This window comes from Galeopterus variegatus, unplaced genomic scaffold (genome assembly GCF_000696425.1).
Source record: "Galeopterus variegatus unplaced genomic scaffold, G_variegatus-3.0.2 Scaffold336, whole genome shotgun sequence".
Taxonomy (NCBI): Eukaryota; Metazoa; Chordata; class Mammalia; order Dermoptera; family Cynocephalidae; genus Galeopterus; species Galeopterus variegatus.
Genome location: NW_007726447.1, coordinates 116,772 through 136,777, shown reverse-complemented (window position 1 = coordinate 136,777; position 20,006 = coordinate 116,772). Strand labels below are relative to the sequence as shown.

The 20,006-nt window shown below is 52.6% G+C and overlaps 3 protein-coding genes across 4 annotated transcripts in view; 2 read left to right on the top strand and 1 right to left on the bottom strand.

Annotated features, from left to right (window-relative positions):
- LEPREL2 (leprecan-like 2) overlaps positions 1–9,219 on the top strand; it is a 10,449-nt gene extending 1,230 nt beyond the window's left edge. Inside the window, exons 3-14 of the mRNA XM_008567687.1 lie at positions 96–227; positions 707–843; positions 1,337–1,426; positions 2,505–2,557; positions 2,678–2,745; positions 2,859–2,983; positions 5,872–5,973; positions 6,318–6,468; positions 6,726–6,843; positions 6,944–7,019; positions 8,372–8,512; positions 8,675–9,219. Of these exons, the coding sequence (XP_008565909.1) occupies positions 96–227; positions 707–843; positions 1,337–1,426; positions 2,505–2,557; positions 2,678–2,745; positions 2,859–2,983; positions 5,872–5,973; positions 6,318–6,468; positions 6,726–6,843; positions 6,944–7,019; positions 8,372–8,512; positions 8,675–8,836 (1,355 nt within the window). The 3' untranslated portion in view covers positions 8,837–9,219. The remainder of the gene's footprint in view (positions 1–95; positions 228–706; positions 844–1,336; positions 1,427–2,504; positions 2,558–2,677; positions 2,746–2,858; positions 2,984–5,871; positions 5,974–6,317; positions 6,469–6,725; positions 6,844–6,943; positions 7,020–8,371; positions 8,513–8,674) is intronic.
- A 979-nt stretch (positions 9,220–10,198) lies between these two features.
- GNB3 (guanine nucleotide binding protein (G protein), beta polypeptide 3) lies at positions 10,199–16,062 on the top strand. Of its 2 annotated transcripts, none has more exons than XM_008567681.1 (10): positions 10,199–10,369; positions 10,598–10,684; positions 10,927–10,965; positions 12,115–12,221; positions 12,300–12,363; positions 12,496–12,658; positions 12,765–12,828; positions 12,925–13,126; positions 14,351–14,567; positions 15,494–16,062. In XM_008567681.1, the coding sequence occupies exons 2-10, from the start codon at positions 10,628–10,630 to the stop codon at positions 15,598–15,600; spliced, it is 1,020 nt and encodes a 339-aa protein (XP_008565903.1). In that variant the 5' UTR covers positions 10,199–10,369; positions 10,598–10,627; the 3' UTR covers positions 15,601–16,062. The 2 variants fall into 2 exon arrangements, with proteins under 2 accessions (XP_008565903.1, XP_008565902.1); XM_008567680.1 differs by having other exon boundaries at positions 12,765–12,831.
- Positions 16,063–17,217: 1,155 nt separating this feature from the next.
- Positions 17,218–19,854, bottom strand: CDCA3 (cell division cycle associated 3). Its single transcript, XM_008567676.1, has 6 exons — positions 19,228–19,854; positions 18,838–19,014; positions 18,450–18,604; positions 17,940–18,223; positions 17,702–17,805; positions 17,218–17,567 (listed from the first exon to the last, which is right to left on the bottom strand). Exons 2-6 carry the CDS (start codon positions 18,955–18,957, stop codon positions 17,424–17,426), a joined length of 807 nt encoding a protein of 268 aa, XP_008565898.1. The 5' UTR covers positions 18,958–19,014; positions 19,228–19,854; the 3' UTR covers positions 17,218–17,423.
- Between the last annotated feature and the right edge of the window lie 152 nt (positions 19,855–20,006).

Here is a 20,006-nt window from a genome sequence, read left to right as displayed (position 1 = left end):
GGCCGGCGGGGGGGGGGGGCGGGGGGGGGGGGGGGGGGGGGGGGGGGGGGGCGGAAATTGGTGTCAGGGGAGCATGCGCAATCCATCCTCCACAGAGCACTGGATTCGGGTCCTGCAGTGCCGGCAGCGCTGTGTGAGTGACACTGCCACACGTCCTGGTCGCAGCTTCCCTGTCCTGGACTTCCTTCCCAGCCAGTTGAGGCGGCTGCACGAGGCCCATGCTCTGGGTCAGTTGGGGAAAGGTGGACCCTGGGAGTGACTGGGGTTGGAAATGGGGAGAGCAAAGATTTGTCTCTGATGGTATCCTGAGCCCCATCTCTCTATCCCTCCGCTCTGTCTCTGGATCTGTAGTTTCACTGTCAGGGTTCTGTGGGGACTGCCACTTCAGCAAGACTCTAACTTGCTGTCCTTCTTTTGTGCCGTTGTGAAGAGCCGAGGAGATGGGTCACAGCACTCCTCTGCCCTTGCTGCTTCTCACCTTCCTTTCTTCCCTCCTCTCCTCCGCTTCTTTGAGCTCTGCCAGCTCAGGTATGTGTGAGTACACTTTGGAAAGAAGCCATGGATCTGCATGTCTGGCAGGAGGATGGGGGCTCTTGTGTTTGGTTGGCTGGCACTGGAGACCACCTTCTCTTGCTCTGCCTCTGTGCAAGGAATGCTGCTGTTCTCAGTCTCTGTCCCCAACCCCACCCTGTCACTCCATCTCCAGTGGGGAATCTGTCCCAGGCTATGGAAAATGTCCTGAGTGTTCTGCTCTTCTATCCGGAGGATGAGGCTGCCAAGAAGGCTCTGAACCAGTACCAGGCCCAGCTGGGAGAGCTGAGACCTGGCCTTGGGCCGAGAGAGGTAACCCCCTCCACACTTACCCCACATGGTAGCACTAAGTCAAACAAATATACCCGAGAAGTAACCTGGACCCCGCCTCCCATTCCAGCCTCTTACCCAGTTGCTCCAGTCACCAGAGGGAACCCCAAGCCCAACATCTGACTTCTGTCTCAACCCCTTGCTCCCCACATAAGACTGTACTTCCGAGTCCCACCCCCAGCCCCATCTCTCTTAACCCCACTCCTGCCCACCCCCACCTTATGCTCGGGCACACACACAGAGACACACACACACACACTCTCTCTCTCTTTCACTCTCACACATTGCTGCAAAGACACGCTCCTCCCCCAGTATCAGCCCAGAAGACCATTGAACCGATGAACCAAGAGGCAAAGTGAAGAGCTTAAGGGGCACACAGACAGTCCCCTGGAACCCAGGCCACCCTCCTCCCTTCCTGTCCCACTCACTCCTCCTTGTCTCACCTGCTTCTCCTGCACCCCTCCCCCACCACCAGGACATCCAGCGCTTCATCCTTCGGTCCCTGGGTGAGAAGAGGCAGCTCTACTATGCCCTGGAGCACCTGGGGACCAACTTCCAGGATCCCGTGAGTAACTCCACTCTTCTTCCCCCACTTGGCATGCCCAGGAGGGAGGCAACAGCAATGCCCTACGTTTGTATGTCACATCAGTTCGCCACAGGGTTTCCCATTTTTCCAAAATCTTGTGAGACTTGGAGAGGAGTCTATCATCCTAGTTCTACAGGGACAGAGGCAGTGCGCCTATACCTAAGGTCAGACCTAAGTGTCAGTCCCATGTCTGTCACAAACAAGCTCTGGACCTCGGCTTGTCTCAGCCTCCCTTTCCTTACCTGTAGCTTGGAGTAATCACAGCTAACTCACAGGGCTGTGGGCAATATATCATTAGATGTAAAGTGCAGAGAGCTCTGTTGCTGCCCCTTTTACTACTCTTCTCATAGTTATGAGAGGAGACAGAAGGGCGGAGGTGTCCACAGCTATAACTGTAGCATAAAGCAGGCTTTCTCAGCCTTCTTGGCTCTATTGACATTTTGAACCTGATGCGGGGTAGGGAAAGGGGACTGTCCTATGCATTGTATGATATTCAGCAGCTTCCTAGGCCTCTACCCAGTAGATGTCAATAGCACATTGACACCCATGACTTGTGACTATCAATGTTTCCAGACATTACCTAATGTTGCCTGAGTGGGGGTGGGGGGGCAGGCAAAATTGCCCTGGTTGAGAACTACTGGTTAACTCAAGGACTCTGAAGCTAGTTTAAATCCTCTGTCACTTAGTAGCTGTGTGATCTTGAGCACGTCACTTTGCCTCTGTGTCTCAGGGCTCTCAATTGCAAAATGAGCACAAGACTGTTGTGAACCTTAAATGATAAATTTCATTTCCATGTATAAAGTTCTTAGAACAGAACCTGGCAAATAGTAAGTGCTATGCAAATTCTTGTTGTTGTTGTTGTCGTTGTTGTTGTTATTATTATTATTACAGAGGTTGGTCCAGTGCCCAGGTCTCCTGACACTGAGTCCAGGGCTTTCCCTGTCTTCACCTTCCCCTCTGCAAACAGGAGGACCTTAGTGTGGTAGTTTAGAGTCTGACATCAGGAATTCCAGGGGCTGGACTTGGTGGGTGATGGCACTTTTCTTGACTGTCACAGGATCCCTGGACCCCAGTGGCCCTCATCCCTGAGGCACTTAGAGAAAAGCTCAGGTAGGAGATGCCCTGTGGTGGGAGGGACCTGGCCTGAGCTGGAAGATTGGGGAAGGGGTTCTGGGGGGGCTGGGTCTGGATTGTCCTGTACATCCACTGAGCATGTCTCTCACCCCTGAGAGAGGATCAAGAGAAGAGGCCTTGGGACCATGAGCTTCCACAGCCAAAACCCTTAACCTACTGGAAGGGTGAGTTCCTGGGAGGGCAAGAGGCAGGAGCTGGAGGGTCTGGGGGCTGTCAGCTATTGCTGGGCCTCTCCTCAGGGGATCTTCACCACCTCTCCCTGTCCGTTCCCCTGTAGATGTGCTCCTCCTGGAGGGAGTGACCCTGACTCAGGATGCCAGGCAGCTGAATGGGTCGGAGCGAGCAGTGCTAGACGGGCTGCTCACCCCAGCTGAATGTGGGATTCTGCTACAGCTGGCCAAGGTAGGAGGACCTTGGAGCACAGTCACTAATGAGGGAACCTCAGGCATAGCTGCTTGTTCTCTTGCTCTTGGTCTGTCCCCTCCCCTGTTCTGCTGGTCACTGGAGAGTGGGAACCAGGCTTACCACTACCGCTCAGCCATGGACAAGTTCCTTTCCCTCTTACTTTAGCTGACATAGGGTGGTCATTCTTTACAAAGGAATTTTGCTAGAAATTGATGGGAAGAAGAAAACAAAAACACAAAAGCATAAAATGGGTGAATATGCAGATAAGGATTCTTGGTTAGCCGAGTTTAGTGACTGGCTTGGCCGAGGGCCCTGCAGGCCCACAGGTGTTGCTTTGCCTCTCACGGATTTGTCACCCCTTTTCCCCTGGGTGACAGAGCCTCCAAAGATTACTCAAAGCCCGTCTCTTTTGAGCAGTGAGAAGCCCCAGAAAGGGGTTAATATCCCAGGACCCTCAAGCATGAGGCATCCTTCCATTTGGGAAATTAACCACGAAGTGGGTTCTCTTCCTGCATTTATTCTCCAGACCGAAAAGTTATAGGAAGATACCTACGTGGAGTTTTGTTAAGTACAGTTTAACAAGTTTAACAATAGAAGCTGGTAACATTCAGTAAGTCAAGCAAGGTGACCTTCTGTCATGCAATTTGCAACAAAGGCTTGATTTTAGCAAACATTCTCTTCTTACCACAATTTCCCAGGATCTTTACATATCAATCAGTAACTTGTCTGTCTTTGAGCCAGAAACCTTGCTGTGTTACAATTCTTATCTTGCAACAGACACTCAATAGCCTGAGGAAAATTTCCTGTCCTTTGCAAGGTCAATATTTGAAACTGCAAGGCTTTGGAAAACCAGGCCCTGTGAAGCACAGTTGCTTTATGAATCCTCTACACACAGGCTTCCTTTCCCGTCAGTTGCATCCCCTTCTTGTTTGGGCTGAATGACTCACCAGGTTGAATCTACCATTTTATGAAGCTTCAATCCTCATTCTAGGCAAATGCTCATTCAACACACACTCACTGAGTATCTGCTGTATCCTCAAAATGGCTAGGTTCTGGGGAGGGTAGATGACCACAGACTCTGCCCTTTGGGAGCTCATGCATAGAGGAGATAGACATGGAGACACATAATTAGAGCAGGTGTAAGTTTGGTAAACAAAGTATGTACTCATCTAAATAGAAGCACTGAAATGCAGAGTCATAGAAGGCTTTCCAGAGCGGGTGGCATTTGAGCTCAGTCTCAAGGATGAGTTAACCCGGCAGAGAAGGAGAGGAAAGTCAGTCTACGAGGGAGAACAGGTGCATTCTGGGAACTGCAGGGGCGCACAGGGGTTAAGAGTGTGGCCGGCTCCAAAAGTTGTTACTTGTGTGACCTTGGGCAATTTATTTTAACATCTCTGAGCCTAGTTTTCTCATCTATAAAGTGGGGCTAATAACAGTGTTTTTGTCATAGAGTTGTTCTGAGGATAAATGAGTTAGTACATGGTAAAGCTCTTACAAGTACATAGAAAGTGCTCGGTGTTGGCTGTCACTGTTATCTTCAAGAGGCAGTATAGGGAGAGCACCCAGAGGTGAAAACCCAGGACAGCAAGGACCTTCTGTACCCTACCAAGGAGTTTGGACTTTATTTGGAGATGGTGGACAGCTATTGAAGGATTTAAGGAGGGGTTGATTTTTGTGTTCCTGTACAGCCTCCAAGTGCGGGGTCTGGAGTCACCATCCTGTAGAACGGGGGGACCCCTCTAGTGGCAGTGTGTAGAATGCAATGGGAGAGAAGATGGGGGAAACTTCTGGAAGGGATTAAAGAGTACCACTGCCTTAGGTTAGATCTTCATTTCAAGGGAAGAGAGGGAAACAGAGGAGAAATATTTAGAAATTTAAAGATAGAGAAGTTTAGGGCTAAGTCTGTATGGAAGATGAGAGAGAATGGAGTCAAGGGTAACCCCCAAATATTGGACCTTCTGTTTGCTCCTTGGTCACACTAAACTCACTCTGGCCTCAGGACCTTTGCACTTGCTGTGTTCTCTGCCCAGGATATTTCCCCCTCAGATAGACATGTTGTTCCTTTGCATCATTGGGTTCCGTTGTAGATGTCACCTCTTCAACTGGCTGTCCCCTGATGCCTGTCTGGACACTCTCAAGGTTGTAACCCTGTTTAATTTTCTTCATAGCACTTTCTCCATCTGAATTTTTCTGGTTCATTTGTCTATTTATTTACTTGTTATCTCAAAATATAAATCCCATGAGAGCAAGGACCTTTTCTTGTTCACATTTGTGTCCCTAATGCCTAGAATGGTGCCTGGCACACAGCAGGTACTCAGCACAAATTTGTCATAGATGGTTGGGTAATTGGGACTCGGTGTCAAGAGACGGTGGAGCCATGGTGTGTAGATTGTCTGAGAGAACATGGAGTGTGGCAGAGGTCAGACAGTGATACCCCAGCTGATGCTGTCCCCTACCTCGAGTCAGCTTCCTGCCAGGACCTGGCCCGGCTGCTGAACTTCTTGTTAGGGTCCTGTTTCCCCAGAGGCTCATCAGGGCTTAATGATCAAGCCCTTCCTGTCCAGTCCTCAGCTCTGCCCTACTACCCCAGCTGTCCTTCCCTTTTGGAGGCCCCCTCCCCGCTGTCGGAAGCTCTCCGCAGTTCTGTCCACAGTCCTCTCTGCAAGTGAGATTCCAGACCTTTACCAGAGAATGACGGTCTAGACAACCCTGGTAATGGTCATTTTCTCAGAAAAGGTGGCAGCTCAGGAAAAGGAGCCACAAGAGAACTACTGGAGCTTCTAGTCTCCAGGGAGTGGGAGGACTGGAGGGAGGGTCCTATAGCCCGGTGGGCAGTGAGGTGGGCCAGGGAGAGTGACTCCACAGTAAACTCCCTTCCTATTTAGGATGCAGCTGGGGCTGGAGCCAGGTCTGGCTACCGTGGTCGCCGCTCCCCTCACACCCCCCATGAACACTTTGAGGGGCTCACGGTGCTCAAGGCTGTGCAGGTGAGAGGAGGCACCATGACCTAGTCCGATACCCACAACCGAGAAGAGGGTATGCAGGTGGCTGGGCTCCAGGGCCTGGGCTTCTGTGGAGGAGCTGCCCTGGGACGGGGACAGCCTGAACCCTGGGCCCAGGGTTGAGAAAGGAGGTGTTCTGAGATGTAGGGGCCTGGGTTGTTCTCATGGAGCTCATGGCAGGAGCAGTTTGGGTTGATGGACGGAGCTGGGTGCTGAGAGACTCCAGACCCATGGGTGGAGAGCAGTGGAGGTAGGGCGGGGTCTGGGCCGAGGCTGGGGCCACCCTTCCATGGTTCCTCTCTCTCTGCCCTTACTTTCATTGTCCACAGCTGGCCCAGGCTGGGACTGTGGGCAGTCAGGGTGCTAAGCTGCTTCTGGAGGCGAGCGAGCGCGTGCGGACCTTGACACAGGCCTACTTCTCCCCAGAACGGCCCCTGCACCTTTCCTTCACCCACCTGGTGTGCCGTAGCGCCATAGAAGGTAACCACCAGTGACGCCAGCTGCTCCTCCCCGACCTCGGCCCCTGTTGGGCACTGTACACTCTTGGCACTCCCAACCTGTGTGGGTTTCAGTCTTCACTCCAGAAAGACTTTGGCTCCCCTGCCCAGGTGGGGGCCTTGCTTCTCTGTCCAGCTGTGACCCCAGAGCTGCTGGGTGGATGAGGGTGACATGCGACCATGGGACAACAGATAGGCATGGGGGCACAGAGGCATGCATCAGACCCCTTTGTGTCCTAGGAGAGCAAGAGCAGCGCATGGACCTGAGTCACCCAGTGCATGTGGACAACTGTGTCCTGGACCCCGACACCGGGGAGTGCTGGCGGGAGCCCCCAGCCTACACCTATCGAGACTACAGGTGGGCAGCCCGGCAGAGGTCAGGCAGGTGGGCAAAAGTCATCCCACAGCAGGTCTGGGCCTGGGTTGGGTCTCACTGCCTCCTGTCTTCTCCCCCCTAGTGGAGTCCTCTACCTCAATGATGACTTCCAGGGAGGGGACCTGTTCTTCACAGAGCCCAATGCCCTCACTGTCACGGTACGTGGGGTGAGGGCTGTGGGGTGTGACAACAAGCTGGGAAAGGGCCCAGCTGTGGGGTCAGGATTCAAAACAGAAGGTTCCCAGAGGCAAATGCAGGGAAATGGCTGAGGCCACCTTAACCCTTTCCCTTAACTGCCTCCCCAGCCTCCTTGCCACTGTCTGTGTTTAGGATCTCTTCCAGTGGAGGTTGAGAAGTCTCCCCAGTGGATCTCTAGTGGATCTCCTAAAGGAGGGTGGGTGAAGCACAGCCTGCAGGGGAACCTCTAGGACCCCAGGTCCCTATTATAGGGAATTCGAAATAGTTGTTCCTCCTGCAGCGAGATAAGCAGCACAGATGCTGGGGCCACTGAGACTTGAGTTCAGGTTGTGGTTGTTACAAACCTTTCTGAGCTTCTGTTTCCTCAGTGAGGGTGGTAATTATAGCACCTATTTTAAAGGATAATTATAAAAAGTCATTTATCCTGCTGCCCATAAAAAGGAAAAAATTTTAAAAAGCCATTTAGATGATGTATACCTAAAAGAATGAATCAGTGCCTGATAATAATAAACAATGAATGCATGTTAGGCAGGGGCTAGCCAGTTAGCTCAATTGGTTAGAGTGTGGTGTTTTAACAAGGTCAAGAGTTCAGATGCCTGTACCGGCCAACCACCAAAAAAAAAAAAAGTTAGGGGGGGTGCCTGATAATAATAAACAATGAATGCATGTTAGGCAGGGGCTAGCCAGTTAGCTCAATTGATTAGAGTGTGGTGTTTTAACAAGGTCAAGAGTTCAGATGCCCGTACCGGCCAACCACCAAAAAAAAAAAAAGTTAGGTGGTGTTACCTACCATTCCTGGATCATGGAAATGTCTAAGTAGACACCAGGGGCTAGAATTGGGTAGGAAGAGAGAGGCAGTGACTTTTAATTCTTACCCAATCACTTCCTTCTCTACTTATCCACCTGTAATCCAGGCCTTCCTCAGGGTGGAAAAATGTGTCCAAGATCCTTATCCCCTCCTACCCAGAGTCTGGTACCGTGCTCACATCCTGATGGCTTCACACCCTGGGTTCAAAGGGTTGAGCAGGAAAAATCAGGGCACCAAGGGGAGGGAACCAGCAGGAGACCCTTGGTGGAGGCCCCTTCTCCCTTTGGCTTCCAACTCCTTCCAGTGCCCCAGTCTGGCATTTTTGCTCCCCAAGTTGAGGCCAGTTTCCCATTTGCCCCAAGCCAATTCCTGAATTAAGGAGCAGGAATTGATGGGCAAGAGAGCTGACCCTGCCTGTGCCTCCTGCCCCCATCCTGCTCTCGGGAGTGAGGCCAGGTTCTCAGGGATGGCCGGTCCCTACAGCTGACCCTGCCCTCCCCCCAGGCCCAGGTTCGCCCTCGCTGCGGACGCCTCGTGGCCTTCAGCTCTGGTGTGGAGAATCCTCATGGTGTATGGGCCGTGACACGGGGACGACGCTGCGCCCTAGCACTGTGGCACACGTGGGCACCTGAGCACAGGGAGCAGGTGAGGAGGAGTGGGGGTAAGAAGTGATGTGGCTCTCCTGGGGTGGAAAGGGTGGGCAGGCAGCCATTGAGTAGTCTCACAGGTGGGTGGGGGCAGGTGCTAAGATGGTCCAGGGAAGGTGGATGCAGGGGATTGATGGGGAGTCTCCTCCCCACCCCCCAGGAGTGGACAGAAGCCAAACAGCTGCTGCAGGAGCCGGAGGAGGAGGACGAGGAGGATGAAGAGATGCCCAGCAGAGACCCTTCCCCAGAACCCCCCAGCCGCAGGCTTCAGCGGGTCCAAGACAAGGCTGGAAAGCCACCTCGGGTCCGGGAGGAGCTGTGAGCAGCTGAGCCAGCTCATTGTGGATGTGGCCTCTTGACTTGTGAAACGTCACCTCCATGCCAGGACCCACAAGAAGCCCCCATGTGCCATCAGGAGCAGAACAGCGAGCTGTCTGTCCCTGCCTCTCCACCATTTGGGGATCCACAAGGATTGCTTAGCCCTGGGCTCAGAGGACACTGCACAGACTAGCCCAGAGCTTGCCAGGCCTGGGGAGCCAAGCTTGGCCTCAGTTGATGGACCTGTAGCCCTAAGACAGAGGACACTGTGCCTCCCTGAAAAGAGATGGTAGGGGCAGGAGGCTGACTGCTTTAAATGAGGATGAGAGGGGGCACTAACCCTGCTCCCCTACCAGTCTGTGCAATAAAGAATGTTAGGACCACTCAGCCAGGGTCCTGTTGGGTGTATCACGGTTTCTGTGGTGGCTGTGGCTGGCCTGGGAGAGGACAGGTGTCTTTGGGCCTCCCAGAAGTGAGGCCACTTGAGTCTATGATTTGTCAGGGAAATCTCAGCCACCTGCTACCCTCATGCAAATAGACCCAAGCCCCTGACAGCTGCTCCTTGGGCCTCCAACTCTAAGCCCTGTCTTCCCTCTCTGAGCTCAACTGAGACTTAGGGCTGCCTGAGCCCTCTGGCTCTTGCTTTCACAGCCCCAGCAGGGCCCCAGAGTCATGGGATCATGGACAGGACCAGACCCCGGACTGGCAGCAGGGGATAGGGTTACCCTCCATTTGTAATCCTTTCTCTGCCCCAAATGGGCAGGCCTGTCCATCCTTCCCTCTGGATCCCCTGTACCTCTCTCCCCCACCCAGGATCAGACCCAGGGGCAGCTGGTTGGGGTTTTTGAGAAGAAGGATTATCCAGATCAGTCCCTTCTAATCTAGCTCCTGCTTGTACCCTCCATATTCAGCATAACCCTCTTCCCCCACTACCCTGAGCTAAGGAACACAATTGGGGTATTGACATTGGGGCCATCCATCACCCTTATATCCTGGCTCCTGGACTGTGTACTAAGTGAGCCCTGGCTGCCGGCATCGTCCCCACGGGTGGGGGCCACTGGAGCTGTGGTTGCTACTGCTCCTTTGCACCCCTCCCAGACCCCAACCCTTAATCCTCACAGCTTTGCTCTAATCCCATGGGGCCTGATGCTCTTATCTCTGCCTGCAGACAGACTGACCAGGGGAGCACCCCTGCACCTCCTCCCTCTCAGGGCTTGTGGGGGCTGCTCCTCTGTACGGCCCCACACTCCCCACCTCTCCTCCAGGTTGGGCCCAAGTCTCTCTGGAAGCCACGCACCTCCCTCCCTCCCCGTCCTCTCCCCGCACCCGTGCCAGCTGATTTCATTTGCCTGACGTCTTTGGCCCTACCCTTCCCTGTCCGTGTCCCGTCCCCCCTCCCCTCAGTCGGGGCCAGGCCAGGCCAGCTCCTCTGGCAGCAGAGCCGGGGCAGGTGACGGGCGGGCGTCGCAGCTGAGGGAGTGAGGCGGCGCCCAGGAAGCGGAGCTGGAAACCTGGGAGAGGTCCAGCCAGAGCCCAGGTAAGAGGGAGCTGACCGGGGCTCTGCTCTCTGGGGCTGGGGGTTGCAGGGAGGGCTCTGGCAGGGCTGGGGCTGGATGCCCAGGACTCCAAACTTGGAGGGCCTACCCGGGGAGGTGGCACAGGTACCCGGTCATGCCCCAATTCCTCAGGAGTCTGGTGTGGGGTGTGAAGGATGGAAAGATGGCCCGGTGGGGCTTCCCCAACACCTACTCCATGTTCTTGGCAGGAGCCAGAGCTACCCCTTGACCTGTCAGCCATGGGGGAGATGGAGCAGCTGCGGCAGGAAGCAGAGCAGCTCAAGAAGCAGATTGCTGTAACCCCAGAACCCTCCTCTGGGGACCCCAGAAAACAGGACTGGGGACATGAGGGAGTATAGCCTGGAGGGAAGAGGGCTGGGTTCACTCTTGAGTGACACCTTAGAGACCTCTGACCTAGAAGTGACCAAAGACTTTCTGAACTTGGATCTCATATCTGAGACTCCCCCCAAGCCCTGCTCCCCATGCTCCCCCACAACATACCACCCTATCCCTCCCCTGATGTCTGTTTTCCCTGCAGGATGCCAGGAAAGCCTGTGCTGACATTACTCTGGCAGAGGTGAGACCTCCCAACCCCTTAGGGCAGAGCATGAGGGGAGGAAAGGAGAGCTCCCTGACCAACAACAACCTGGTGTTTGTACAGCATGTCCTTGAGTGAGGAATGGCATTAATTAATTCATTCAAAAAACATTAGTGAGACCTGCTCTGGGCCAGGCACCGTATTGGATGCTAAAGACACAGATGCTTGTCCATAAAACAAGAGCGATCACACGCCCCTCACAGGGCTGTGAAGACAAAGAGAGTAAAAGTAGTTTGTAAATCATAATGCCCTTACAGAGTCCAGTTGCTAGTTGTCTAATACTGTATTTCATCAATTCTAAGATGCACATTTCTTTACATTTTGACATCTCTGAAATCAAGATGCATTGAACAATGGATGCTGCCTTACCGTTATAATTGGCAGCATTTTTTCTCTCAGTGATACATAAAATAGTGGTGCTTCTTAGAGTTGACAACATCTTAGATTGGGTTAAATATGTGCATAATACAAGTAAACACTTACCATGAGCCAGACACTGGGCTAAGTTGCTTAAGTACATAATTTCATTTAATTTTCATGACAACCAGGTAAGGTAGGTGCTATGATAAGCCTCATTTCACACCTTGAGGAAACAGGCTCAGAGAGGTTAAGTAACTTGCCCAAGATAACAAAGCAAGTAATGGCAAATCAAATTTGTTGACTCCGGAGCTCCAGCCTAGACCACAAGGGGCCTAGGACCACAGATTTTGAGAGGTGCAGTTCAGAATGACGGTGACGTCCTGAGTAGCCAGTTAAAGAGTTGGCCGTGCTGCAGTGGTGTGTGAGAGCAGGCGCCACTGGCTCAGGAGAGCCAACTCTGTGCTTCTCTTCTCAAGTTCATGTTTAGTGACCTCACACTGGCAGCTTGAAATTGGTCAAGGTGGGAGTATTTATATCATGGCACTGGAGAGGCGGTTGTTAAATGCTTAGCAGCACACCACTGGCCATGCATGTATCTGTCTCCCACATCAGTCTAAGCTGCTCCAGGGCAGGGACTTCGTTCTCTAAGGCTTGGGGGCCTGCCCTAGAGCCTGGTTCAGAAGAGGAACTTGTACAGATCAGTCGCGGTGACAGACATCTGGGTATGTACCCTGCTCACCTCAATATCTAATGCCTCTTTCTCTGCAGCTGGTGTCTGGCCTAGAGGTGGCGGGACGAGTCCAGATGCGGACGCGGCGGACATTAAGGGGGCACCTGGCCAAAATCTATGCCATGCACTGGGCCACTGACTCCAAGTGAGGCTTGAGAAAGTCCCCGGGGGGTGGGGAGGCAGCAAGGAGAGGCTTGGATGATGTGGGGTGCCCTCTCCCCAGGTTGCTGGTCAGTGCCTCGCAAGACGGGAAACTCATTGTGTGGGACACCTATACCACCAACAAGGTACTAGCCCTGCCTCCCCAGCCCTCTGCCACTGCATCTTTCTTGGGGGTACTATGCCTACCCTTCTCGGCCCCTGCTCACCTGGGAGCTCAGCTCAGGTCCTGCCTCTGCCCAAACCCACCCTCCCTGCAGGTGCACGCCATCCCACTACGCTCCTCCTGGGTCATGACCTGTGCCTATGCCCCATCAGGGAACTTTGTGGCATGTGGGGGGCTGGACAACATGTGTTCCATCTACAGCCTCAAATCCCGTGAGGGCAATGTCAAGGTCAGCCGGGAGCTCTCTGCTCACACAGGTGAGCCAAAGACCCTCCCTTCCTGTCCTAAGGGACCCAGGGAACCCCAGGCCCCTGGCCAGTCATGGCTCTGCAGCCAGGGCACTGTCCTTCTAATCACCTCCAGGTTATCTCTCCTGCTGCCGCTTCCTGGACGACAACAATATTGTCACGAGCTCAGGGGACACCACGTGGTGAGGGCTGAGAGCTGTGGGTACTGGGGCTTAGGAGGAATCCGTCTTGGGTGCATGGCCCTTCTCTGTGACCAATTTCCTTCCTCCCGGCAGCGCCTTGTGGGATATTGAGACTGGGCAACAGAAGACTGTGTTTGTGGGACACACAGGTGACTGCATGAGCCTGGCTGTATCTCCTGACTTCAAACTCTTCATTTCGGGAGCCTGTGATGCCAGTGCCAAGCTCTGGGATGTGCGGGAGGGGACCTGCCGTCAGACTTTCACTGGCCACGAGTCGGACATCAATGCCATCTGTGTGAGCACCCCCTGTCCTGACTCCTGGGACCCCCCAGCATACCCCCTTCACCCTGCCTACGCTCCCCTAGCCCTTTCTTTAACTTTTAATTTTTCACTTTGAAATAATTTCACCTCACAGAAAAGTTTCAAGATTAACAAAAAGGGGGCCGACCCGTGGCTCACTCGGGAGAGTGTGGTGCTGATAACACCAAGGCCACAGGTTCGGATCCCATGTAGGGATGGCCGGTTTGCTCACTGGGTGAGCATGGTGCTGACAACACCAAGTCAAGGGTTAAGATCCCCTTACCGGTCATCTTTTTTAAAAAAAAAAAAAAAAAAAAAGATTAACAAAAAGGACTCCCATATACCCTCCACCCAGATTCACACTGGCTTTGTCCTTCTCTGTCTGTAGAGAGATAGAGAGCCTGACACACACAGAGATACACTTAGATGTTTATTTTTTCTGGGTCTTTTGGGAGTAGATTGGAGACGTCATGCCTCTTTACCCTTTAAACACTTCCTAAAAACAAGGCCTTTCTCTAACATAGCCACAGCACAATTCTTAAAATCAGGGAATTTAATATTGACACAGTCCTTATTTAATTTAATACTCCACAGTCCTTTTTCAAGTTTCACCAGCTATCTCAAAATTGTCCTTAATAGCAATTTTTTTTTCTGTCCAGGATCCAATCCAGAAACATATATTGCATTTCTTTGCCTTATCTTTTTAGTCTCCTTTAAGGTGGAACAGTTTTCCCACCTTTCTTTGTCTTTCATGACGTTGACATTTTTGAAGATCACAGACAGACCAGTTTTTGATGGACTTTCCCACTGTTTGAGTTGATCTGACATTTTCTCATGATGGGATTCAGGTTATGCATTAGTGCCTGGCCCTGTTCTTACACACCCTGCTGCAGCCCACTTGTGGGGTCTAAGAGTCTGGGACACTGGGCAAGCCTTGGCGTTCCACCTGTGACATGGAAGTGATGCCTGCCCACAGCACAGTAATGAGGAACCGTGAGGGGTGCAGGGGAAGCTACCGGCATGCAGCTGGTGTGTGACAAATGTCAGCAGTGAATAGCCATGCTGTGGCTCCTCCTCACCCCAGGCCAGGGAAGGGACAGGCGGGAGGCTGAGAAGCAGCTTGCCCTGGAACCATCAGGAGGGAGCCAGGGCGCATGCAGGAGAGGTGGCGGGCTGCCTCAGGTCTGAGCCCCGATCTTCTTAACGCCTGTACCCTCAGTTCTTCCCCAATGGAGAGGCCATCTGCACGGGCTCAGACGATGCCTCCTGTCGCCTGTTTGACCTGCGGGCAGATCAGGAACTAACTGCCTACTCCCATGAGAGCATTATCTGCGGCATCACGTCCGTGGCCTTCTCCCTCAGCGGCCGCCTGCTCTTCGCAGGCTACGACGACTTCAACTGCAATGTCTGGGACTCCATGAAGAACGAGCGTGTGGGTAAGAGCCAGCCCCACCTATGCCACCTCAGCTGGAAGGCCCCTCCCCAGTCCTCCCTCCCAGTTCTGTACACTCCTACTAGCTCCCCCTGGCTGGGACCCTCTTTCTGTTCTTCCCTAATTACTGGATAACTCTACCACTGGAATCCAGTATCCCTTGGTTCCCAACCTAGGACCATCTTCCTCAAAGAAAAGTTACCCTAAGCAGCCCTTCTCCACTGTCCAATGCTATGGCTGCTCCCTGCCCAAGGAGCTCCTTCTGGTCATCCCATACCTGTGGACCTCGAGTGGCCAGTCAGTTCTGAGTTCCTGAGGTTTTGGGGGCATCCACTGAAGGAAAGAGCAGCCTCAGGCAACTATGGAAATGAGCAGAATCATGGAGACCTGGAGTGACCGGAAGGCCCTGATTCCACCTAGGGCCTTATTTAGGATCAGCCTGGTCTAAACTGAACCAGATAGTGTGGCTTCTTCTCTTGGGAGAGGCCAGGTGCTGAATGAAAATAACACTAGTTAGAGAGTCAGGATCCAAATCTTGATTCTGTTGCTTACTTTCTGAGTGCCCTTGCACAAGCCACTTCTCTCTGGCCTCAGTTTCTTCATCTGGAATCAAAGGAATGGACGACAGGGTTGCCTTCCCTGTTCTCCAGTGCCCATCAAGGTGCCACTGGTTTTTCTTACAGCACACTGACACTTCCAACCTTTCCCTATCTGCCCCTTGCCCTTCCTCCAATCCAAGTTCTTCATAAATTGTCAAGAGAATCCCCTTCCCTTAGGGCTAATCCTCTTTCAGTCTCAGTCTCCTCCAGGGACTGAGAGTTCAGCCTACCCTATCCTATCTAGGATTCCTGGGTGCATGCACGCGCCCACACATGCACTGCTTTCCAAATCAGCACAGGAGACAGTCTAACTCCTTTCCCTCTTCCTTAGGCATCCTTTCTGGTCATGATAACAGGGTCAGCTGCCTGGGGATCACAGCTGATGGGATGGCTGTGGCCACTGGTTCCTGGGACAGCTTCCTCAAAATCTGGAACTGAGGAGGCTGGAGGGAGCTGCAAGGCCATGAAGACACTCAGCTGCCGCCTTCCCCTTTCCAATCGCTTTCAGGTTTTCTCTTCTATATCCTAGGTGCCATTCCCACTAAGTTTTCTCCCTTGAGGGCAGAGAGGAATATGGGGAATATGCCTTTGGGAGGCAGCATCAGGGACACAGGGGCAAAGAACTGCCCCATCTCCTCCCATGGCCTCTCCTCCCCATAGTCCTAACAGCCTCTCCATTAATGAACGAGGACAACCAACCCCTCCCTAGCCCTTTGCTGGTCCAGCAGGCTTCCAGCCTGAGGACCCAGGCCCTAGGATTCCTCTCCCAGAGCCACTCCTTTGTCTAGACCTGGGTGTAGGGCATTCGGCTCCGTGATTATGGCTTTGGCACCACCAGGGTCCTGGCACCTTTCTCCTTCTACCTTCTTTTTTCCCCTGCAATAAAGTGTAGTACCCTGGAGCTGTCAAGTTAGTTCAGTTGGTTAGAGTGCTGTTATAACACTGAAGTCAAGGGTTTGGATCCCCATACCGGCCAGCCACCAAAACAAACAAACAAATGCAAAAAAATGAAAACAAAAAAAATAAAGTGTAGCACCCTTGTACATCTGTGATATTTGGCTTCCACCCCACTTCTGTTCCAAAAAGATCCAGGTCCCACTTAAGGGCAATAAAGTATTGCAGGTGCTATGATAACGGTTAGGTACTGGACAGCTTGTGGGCAGAAAGAAGGGTGAAGGCAGAAGCCAAAGCCTTACCTGGGGAGGCCTGAGATAGGTTAGGAGAAAAAGGCTTCACCAGGTGGCCGAGGCAGTGTGTGTGCAACACTTCACCACAGCCTGCCTATGCGTGTGTTTGTACAGGAGTATTATACTAAGAAGGAGTCAGATTATAAAAGGCCTTGAATGCCAGGCTAGAGTATTGCCTTTATCCTAAAGGCAATGGGAACCGCTGAAGAGTTTCAAGCAGGGTAGTAACATGATCAGTTACGCTTCCCATAAAGGGCACCCTAGCAGCAGTGTAGATGGAGGAAATGGAGGGAGGAAAGACTGGCACTAGGGAAACAAGATAGGAGGCAGGTGGCAAGAAATGTAAGAGTGACAGGACAGAGCAGCAAGGGAGAGGGATTGGGAAGAGATTAAAGACATAGAATCTCCAGGATTTAGTGACCAAGTGCTAGGATATGGAATATTGAAAGGGAAGGATTTGAAAAGATGGCCAAGGTTTAGGTCTGGGCAGCTGGGTAGATAATGCTGTTACAAGGGTAGGGAATAAGAGGATGAGGAATAGCTTTTGGGAGAAGATAATAAATTCAATTTTAGACAAACTGACTTTGAAGTGCTTATAGGGCAGCTGGATAAAGGTCAGGGTTAGAGAGAGAGACCTAGAAGTTACCAGAATAGAGGTAAGTGATAATCAAAGCCCTAGAAGTAAACACCAATGGAGAGGAAGGGGAGAGGGCCAAGGAAGAGCCTTGGGGAACACCACAATTTAAGGGAGGTACACAAAAGAGGCTCAGAAGTATCAGTGGGGGACACTGAGGCCAGGGACACAGCTCTCCAGGCTGCCGTTCTACAATATGAAGATTCAGTGCAAGGTTTAGGTATAACTTTTTAAAGCATCATTTAAAACCACTTCCTTTAATATACAAGAAACACATAAGACACAAAGAAAGTCCAATAAAGCTCTCAGTCCCAGAGTTGGCAGTTTAGGAGGAGTGAAAGAAAAATAAATCTCTCCTAGTCTTCCTGGGAAAGAAGGGGTGAGAGGACACAGAATATCACCAGGCCCTGGGTGAGTCCAGTGCTAGGGCCATGCAGGGTCTAGTTCTCTACCAAAGGAAAGTGCTGATTTTCCTTGTCCTGGTCCTGGCTTTGCTCCCATGCTCGTCCTCCAGTTTTCAGAAGTCGTCCAGTTCCTTCCTTTAGTTCCCTAACATTTTCACTTAGAGGAGAAGGCCGCTTACCCTGCAAAAGGCAGTATATGAGTTGGGGGGTGGCGAGGGGGATTGTTCTTCAGGAGAGCGAAGATCTAGGTAAAAGGCCTTCCCACCTTCTATGTTGGATATCCTAGTAATAGCTTTTACCCTCTCTCCCTTTACCTGTCTTGGTGTCAGGGCCCCGGGTGAGTTGTCATCCTGCAGGATGGTGAGGGGGGATCTCCCTGGTACCTTGCCGTTTGGTTTCCATCTATTGCGCTTAGAACCTAGAGCAGATAAGGAGTTACAGCAAGAACCCAAAATTAGGGGCTTACAGTTTATTCCTCCCACACTCATCCACGGACATTATCCCAGAACATTATTCCAGTTTCTCTTCCCTATATCTTGCTAGATTTTGTACCTGAAGATCGGGGACTCTCAGGGTCTCTCAAGGGCTTGTCTGAGCTCTGGCTGGCCACAGGGGTTTCTGTGAGCTGTCTTATTTCTTCCTTAGAAAACACCTGTTTGGAGGGGAGCTCACTCTGGTTCCCAGGTGTTGTCTGGTCCTCAACGGATAACTGGGTACCCAGAGGCAAGTCCAATTCAGAAGATGAAGGTGCCCGCAGGGGCAGAACAGGCTCAGGAGTAAGATTCGATTTGGAGGCTGCAGTCTCAAATACTTCATTCAGCTGTTTCGCCAGTGGGCTAGGAGGATCTGGAGGAAAGAAGTGAGGTGAACAATGACTTTCTGATAGAAATGATTCCGTAAGGAGGTAAAGTACAGGAGCCTTAGGACTCACGCCTAGGTGGGTGAAGGAGTGGAAAGAGGGAAATCAAGGTGAGATGGGTCCAAAGCAGGAGGACGGAGGTCCCTGTAAGGAGAAGCCCTGAGAGTAAGTGGCAGCCTCATTAGCATTCCTGGGCCCAACACTTACTCGCCAGTGGGCTAGGAGGATCTCCGCTGCTGGTCTTCATAGGTGTCTGTGCAATGCCAAGGGTAGGAGAGCGGGGATCTGAGTCCTGGGCCTGTTTAGGACCCTCTAGTTGTTCCCCTGCTGGTAGGCTTGGCTGTGGAGAGCTCTCCACCTGTCAGGATCATAGGCTAGAACGAGTCTGGGCCCTGACTTTTCTCTCCTCCCCATTTCCAGGCAGGAATTGCCAAGGCCCTCAGACATTCGGTCTACCCCACGCAGAATGAGAATGTGGAAAATAAGGAGGGAGGGAGGGGTAGGGGCGTAAGGACTCTCTCAGATTCAGGTTAGGTAGAAGCCCAAGAATTCAGACGGTTTCTCTGCCTCCTCCAGTTCGGCCTAGAGTACCTGGATGGGAGTGCGCAGGATGCCGGCACTAGGTGAACGGGGGTCCTCCACTCGAGCCAGATGCTTGTTGTACGGCGGAGGCCGCGCCGGGGTGACTGGGACGCTCTTGGCCGAACCCATGTCAACCAGGAGGGGAAGGTGGGGGGCAGGGCCCGGCCCGGGGCGAGGAGGTGATGCCTGTGAGAAGAGACTCAGGTCTCAGCCCTTGCCGCGACCATGTCGGACCTCTGACACCAGACCACCCGATCTTCCCAGTATTCAGCCGAGGGACCTCCTGGCCGCTGGGCCAGAGGCCTCTGAAGGGTTAATGACGAGTGCGGCTGAGCGAGCGGCTTATTCTGGGCCTGCCGGGCCCTCTAACTCACCCATTAATTTATTCAAATCGCTTACCGGGCCCCGATTCCTTTGCGTGCACAGCAGCTCGAGGATCAACCTCCGAAGGTACGAGTTTCAAACCTCCCGCCACGCCCTCTGCCCTGACCCTATTGGCTGAGCAGACGTAGACTCCCATAGGCCCGCTGTATGTGACCCGCCTCCAGCGCAGGAAGCCATTGGTCTGGGAGGACGTCTATCACGCAGCGCGTGCGGCCCATGGGCTGAAGCTTGGCTTGTTTGCCCAGGGGTGACGCCTCCTTGGGATGGGACTTGTTCAGGATCGGCCGGCGAGCTGTACGTCGTGAGCCTTTGAGGAGTGCCAGTCTTCGCTTTTGAGACTTCCACTTAAAAAAAAATTTTTTTTATTAAACAAAATAGATTGGTGAATGATGACGCGATCGTGCACAAATCCAGCTAGAGACAAAGTTATGATGATGGTTTTCCTGATGCGAGATAGTAATCTCTATTGGTTGAGAGAGTTATCAATCACTCGACACTACCCCCCCCCCCTCACGCTCCGCCTCATTGGTTAGCCCCTTTTCAAATACCAAGAAGACAACTGCCCCTCTACTTTCCGATTGGACTAGCCCAGGAAGGTTTCTGGGATTGAGAAGTTTAAACAACCGTCAGCTTCTGCTCTTCAATAAAGGCACGTGAAGGGACTGTAGGGGTCCCAGAGTCCGGGCAACCCCAACTCCGGAGCCCACCTCGCTGCTCCACAGGCTCGCCTGTCCTGGGAGACTGGGATTGGTTCTTTCGACCGTCAATTGCATTAGAAGCGCTTTTCATTGGTG

Coding starts and splice junctions, on each gene's coding strand:
- GNB3 (XM_008567680.1), top strand. CDS start 10,628: ATGGGGGAGATGGAGCAGCTGCGGCAGGAAGCAGAGCAGCTCAAGAAG. Junction 10,685..10,926: donor AGCTCAAGAAGCAGATTGCT/GTAACCCCAGAA, acceptor TTTTCCCTGCAG/GATGCCAGGAAAGCCTGTGC. Junction 12,222..12,299: donor CACTGGGCCACTGACTCCAA/GTGAGGCTTGAG, acceptor CCCTCTCCCCAG/GTTGCTGGTCAGTGCCTCGC.
- CDCA3 (XM_008567676.1), bottom strand. CDS start 18,957: ATGGGTTCGGCCAAGAGCGTCCCAGTCACCCCGGCGCGGCCTCCGCCG. Junction 17,806..17,939: donor TGAGAGTCCCCGATCTTCAG/GTACAAAATCTA, acceptor TATCTGCTCTAG/GTTCTAAGCGCAATAGATGG. Junction 17,568..17,701: donor GGGCCCTGACACCAAGACAG/GTAAAGGGAGAG, acceptor TGCCTTTTGCAG/GGTAAGCGGCCTTCTCCTCT.